General features: G+C 36.0%; 1 protein-coding gene across 1 annotated transcript; it reads right to left on the bottom strand.

Annotated features, from left to right (window-relative positions):
- Positions 1–4,415: 4,415 nt before the first annotated feature.
- LOC141685684 (uncharacterized) lies at positions 4,416–4,817 on the bottom strand. Its single transcript, XM_074490774.1, has one exon. The coding sequence runs from the start codon at positions 4,815–4,817 to the stop codon at positions 4,416–4,418; it is 402 nt and encodes a 133-aa protein (XP_074346875.1).
- Between the last annotated feature and the right edge of the window lie 771 nt (positions 4,818–5,588).

Below are 5,588 nucleotides of genomic sequence, written 5' to 3'. Positions count from 1 at the left end.
ATATGTCATACGTCTGATTAGGAGTTCAATAACATGTTCAAATTTGAGTTTGATTTTCGAATTTCAAAATTAGGGTCTATAACTCGTATGAATGTTCTTAATTGAAATTTGGGGGTTTCTTATTCTGTGATAGATTGATGTTGTGTTATAGTGGGTTGTGTTCTCTGTGAAATTTGCAATCTAGTCGTATAAGTTTCATGAACCAACGAGGTCTGCAGAGAAGGGAGTTGTGTTTTGAAGTTTTCCGATGTTCGCCGGAAACTGGAAAACTTCACGGCCAAATTCCGGCCAACTCAGGGATTGTTATGATGAATTGATTGCATGGTTGTGTTCCTGGTGTTGTGTAGATGTGATCTGGAGGTGTTGGTGGGGTGAGGACGCCGGGAACGTGTTCTCCGGCGAACCCGACTGTTTTCCGGCGAAGAGCTGGAAAATTACAGTTTAGTACCCCAACTTTTGAAAACGATGCAGTTAGGTCCCTGAAGTTTCCAAACTTTGCAAATTTAGGATTCCTGTTTATAAAATGTTTAAAAATCATATTTCCTATTTATTTTTATTATAAAAATTCATTTTTAAATTCTGAATATTCTAAAAATTATTATTTTAATTCTGAAAATTATTTTTAATTCACAAATAAATCTAAATTAATTAGTTAATTAATTTCAGTTAATTTATAATTGATTAATTGGTCAATTAATTCAAAAATTAATTGATTAATTGATTTAATTAATTATTAATTGATTTTAATTAGTTATTTAATTAGATTTAATTATTTAAAAATGATTTAAAAATTCTGAAAAATAGTTTCGAGCTTTAAAATATTATTCTAAATTATTTCCAAGGCTCGATAATTATTCTAAAATTATTTCGGAGCCAGAATGAGCAAACCGAACCCTATTTATTAACCCGAAATTGATCCAACGACCCGTTTTAATTCCGAAAAATGTTTTAAAAATCATTTTAAATACCAGAAAGCCTATTTATGACCCGAGACTTCTTTATAAATAATATATCATTGATTACGTGATGTATTATGTGCTATATTTGACTTGTAATTGATTATCGGTCTATATATTCGGTGTTTACTTGATTATTGCATAACTTTCAATCCGTTAATCGGATTTGGGTAAAACGAAGGGTAGATAGAAGTATGTGTTGAATAGAATTCCATGAGTAAATTATTGATAGATGCTTATGATATGTGAGCAGAAGAGGCAAGACGTAGAAAAGGGAAATAGGTAGTTGAGGAGTAAAATGGTTGTGATTGGAAGCGAGTACAGTGTAGTAAGCTAATACCAGGCAAGTGTTCTGAACTTTCTCGAGATATTGTAGTACTTGATAATCCGGTGATATTGCAAGTGCTTTGAAGCACAGAAACCTAAATCCTGATTTCAGTTATTGTTCTTGAGCCATGAATCATATTCTTTCTAATCCATTGATTATTGTATACCCAAACAAGAACCACAAATCTACGATACTACTCTACAAATACATACAAACTAAATACCAAACACTGAAATGAACTATTATATACTCAACCCATGGTATCTTATACTTTGAAAGACCAAATCCTTGAAACCTTGAAACGTTGATTCCTTTGTTATCCAATTCTTTCATTACCCAGCATCCAAGCTTTTAAATTACCTTATTGATCCTTACAAGGATTGAAACCCTTTCATTGTTAAACATTTATTGTTGTTAATGATTTCGGTTATTGCTTATTATTGCATACTCTGTTATTATGTTAGAATTGGATTGTTTTTATAAAATTGTGGATCAGATTCGTGGTCAGACCATATAATGGTCAAGTTAGGCCAATGTGTGCCTTGGATCCAGTAGTTAGAGCAATGCTGTGTGCCTTGCTCGGGGTTAGTCCGTGACTGATCAGCAGCCTAACCTTGGTTTTTAAATTAAATGTATAATATCCAATTCTAAATCATAATCCATTGTTCACTTGATATCATAACCATATTCACCTGATGATCATTATTCTCAGTTTTGTCATTGTGACTTGCTGAGCTAGTTAGCTCATTTGTGCGATGTTGTTTCTATTCTTTCCAGTTAAAAAGGAACCAGTTGGTAAAGAGGATCCCCAGTCCAGCGCGAGAGCTAGGGGCTCAGGTTGAGAAAACTGAGCTAGTAGGCTTCTTTTGGAATAATTTAAGTTTGTAAAAGTTTGTAATAATGTTTAATACTCAGTTTGAATTTGAAATAGTTGAGATTTGAACGGTTTGTAATATATTAGTGTGTTTGGCTTGTGTGCATACTTTAACCTGTTGCGGTCCGTGGTTGTTGGTAAGTAGGGTCATTGTATATATTATTATTATCTTTATTATTGTTATAAGCAGGTTATGATTAAGGTGTGTGTGTGGACCCCAAACTTCTGACCCGGGTTTGGAGGGCGCCACAGCTATTATACGAATTATGATCTATTGTCTAATCCAACTATTACGATTATTATCTAATCACGTAACGAAACTTGCTTGTGTACAATTAGTTATACGCTTATAAATAATCTACAATATTCACAATGCCACACAATGAAGAACATATACGAACCATTGAATTCTCATAATTCCTAACATCCAATACAAATAAAAATTATTACAACATTCCTCCCTTAAAGGATTTTGTCCCCAGAATTTAAGTAAATAGATGAGGATACTTATCTAACATATCATTTTCTAATTCCCATGTGGACTCTTTAATTTTGGGATTTCTCCACAAAACTTTCACTAAAGGAACTATTCTATTCCTTAACACTTTATCCTTTTTATCTAGAATGCTAACCGGCTGCTCGACATAAGACAAATCTAGCTCAATCTCCACTGGTTCATTCTCTATGATAAATTTGGCGTCGGGGTTGAACTTCTTAAGCAATGATACATGAAAAATATTGTAAATGTGCTCCCACTTCTATTCAGGTATCTCTAAGGGTTGAATTAGTCCACTCGGTCTATGATGTTCGGCTTTTACCCTTTGACAAGTGTAACATCTACTAATCCATTGTGCAATCTCCTTCTTCATATCCGACCATCAAAAGTTCTGTTTCAAATCTTGGTACATTTTTGTGCTTCCCGGGTGAATAGAAAATTCTGAGTTGTGAGCATCCTTCAAAATCTCATTCTTCAATTCTTCCATATTCGGTATCCAAATTCTTGAAGAGAATCTTAGAATTCCTTGGTTGTCTCTTTGAGTGCAAATCTCTTCCCCAGTCAACTCATTCATCCTTTGATTCATCACTTATTCTTGGCACTTCTTAATCTTTTGTAATAATTCTGGTTGAAAAGTCATCGTACAAATCATTTCTGTAGGTGCACTTGGAGCTCGAATCTCAAGTCTCCTCTGCTTAAATTCCTTTGATAACTCTTGGGCCATAGTCAACACATTCAATCTCTCCTTGTGACTTAAAGCATCCACTACTACATTTGCTTTCCCGGAATGATAACTGATCGTGCAATCATAGTCCTTAATCAACTCCAACCATCTTCGTTGCCTCGTGTTTAATTCCTTTTGAGTGAAATTGTACTTCAGGCTCTTGTGATCCGTATATATCTCGTATTTTTCTCCATATAGATAATGTCTCCACAACTTCAAAGCAAATTCAATTGCAGCCAGAACTCACACTTCGAAAACTTGGCATATAACTTCTCATTTCTTAAAATCTCTAAAGCTATTATCAGATGTTCAGCATGTTCTCCCTCAGTCTTTGAGTATATTAGGATGTCGTCGATAAACACAATGACAAACTTATCCAAATACTCCTTGAATACTCGGTTCATCAAATCCATAAAGGCGGCTGGTGCATTTGCCAATCCGAATGCCATAACTAGAAACTCGTAATGTCCGTATCTGGTTCTGAAAGTAGACTTTGGAATGTCTTCCAGCTTAATCTTCAACTGGTGATATCCCGATCGCAAGTCAATCTTCGAGAAGTAAGCTGCTCCCTTAAGTTGATCAAACAAATCATCAATACGAGGTAAAGGGTACCTATTCTTAATTGTTAATTTGTTTAACTCTCTATAGTCGATGCACATTCTCATACTTCCATCTTTCTTTTTCACAAACAGAACTGGAGCACCCCACGGTGATACACTTGGCCTTATAACTCCTTTATCCAATAACTCTTTTAGTTGCTTGGCCAATTCCTTCATTTCTGCTGGTGCCATACGATAAGGTGCCTTCGATACAGGTTCCACGCTGGGCGCTAAGTCGATAGAAAACTCAATTTGACGGTCAGGCGGAAATCTAGGAAGTTCATCCGGAAATATATCAGGAAATTTGCTAACTATCGGGATACTTTCTATATTCGGCATTTCCTTAGATCTATCAATTACATGAACCAAATACCCTTCACATCCTTGTCTTAACAACTTTTTCGCTTGAATCATCGTCAAAAATATTTTAACTTGTTTTCATCCTTTAAACACTACCTTCTTTCCTTGAGGGGACTTAAGAATCACTTTCTTCTTCTTATAATCTATCTGAGCACCAAGCTCTGCTAGCCAATTCATTCCTAATATAACGTCGAATTCTCCTAGTCGAAAAGGTATAAGGGAAGCAAGGAAACTATAGCCTGAAATCTCTACTTTACACCGGGGGCAAATACTTTTTACAAATACTTGTTCTTGATTAGCCACAATGATAGATAGAGGTTCAACTAACATTTCAATTTCACAATTTAAATTTCCAACAAAAGATTTAGATATGAAAGATCTAGTAGCTCCGAAATCAAATAGCACTTTAGCATTGCCATTGTTGACAGAATGCGTACCTGCCACAACTTCAGAACTCTGAACATCATCCTTGATATTCATGTTGAATGTCCGGGCCTAAGCAGGATAGAAAGGAGGAAACACTGGAGTTGCAGATTCAGAAGGTTTGTTTGAAGGTAGTTGAAGAATTGGAACAGAAGATGTCATTGCTTGATTGTAAGGGGCGGCCGTCAATTGCATCAACTTGCTATTTCCGGAGGTCTTGCAATCCCTAGACAGGTGACCGGTCTTTCCACACTTGAAGCATGTAACAGGAGGCTTCGGGTTTTGGCACTCATTCGCATAATAACCTTTCGAATTGCACTTGTAACAAACGATGTCGGCCTTATTGCAGTTACCCACGTGTCTCTTGTTGCAGAATTTACACTCTGGATTTGCTTGCTGGGATCTTAATCCACTTGGCCCTTGAATCCTATTCTTCTGACTCTTAATATCACCCTTCTTAAAGCTTCGGGGTCCTCCTTGGTTCTGGAATCCATACTTCTTGAAATTCCTTCCACTTTGGCTCCCTTGAGCCAATCCTTCTCTATTACTTCCAAACTTTCTTTTCTTACTCTCTTTCTCCTTCAAGTTTTGATCACTTTCTCCTTCAATTACCATCGCCTTCTGGACCACTTTAACATATGTGGTCAATTCAAAGGCAACCACTCTGCTTCGTAGCCAAGGCTTCAATCCTTATTGAAATCTTTTCGCTCTCTTCTCATCCGTGTCCACATAATCTCCGACAAACCTAGCCAGTTCAGTGAATTTCTTCTCATACTCTCCTACAATCACTGCTTCTTGCTTCAATTCAAAGAACTTCAATTCCATTTG

The sequence above is a fragment of the Apium graveolens genome, chromosome 9 (genome assembly GCF_009905375.1).
Source record: "Apium graveolens cultivar Ventura chromosome 9, ASM990537v1, whole genome shotgun sequence".
Lineage (NCBI taxonomy): Eukaryota > Viridiplantae > Streptophyta > Magnoliopsida > Apiales > Apiaceae > Apium > Apium graveolens.
This window is presented reverse-complemented; position numbering and strand designations above follow the sequence as displayed.

Excerpts from the sequence above, each read along its gene's own strand:
- LOC141685684 (XM_074490774.1), bottom strand. The coding sequence starts at position 4,817 with ATGAATATCAAGGATGATGTTCAGAGTTCTGAAGTTGTGGCAGGTACG.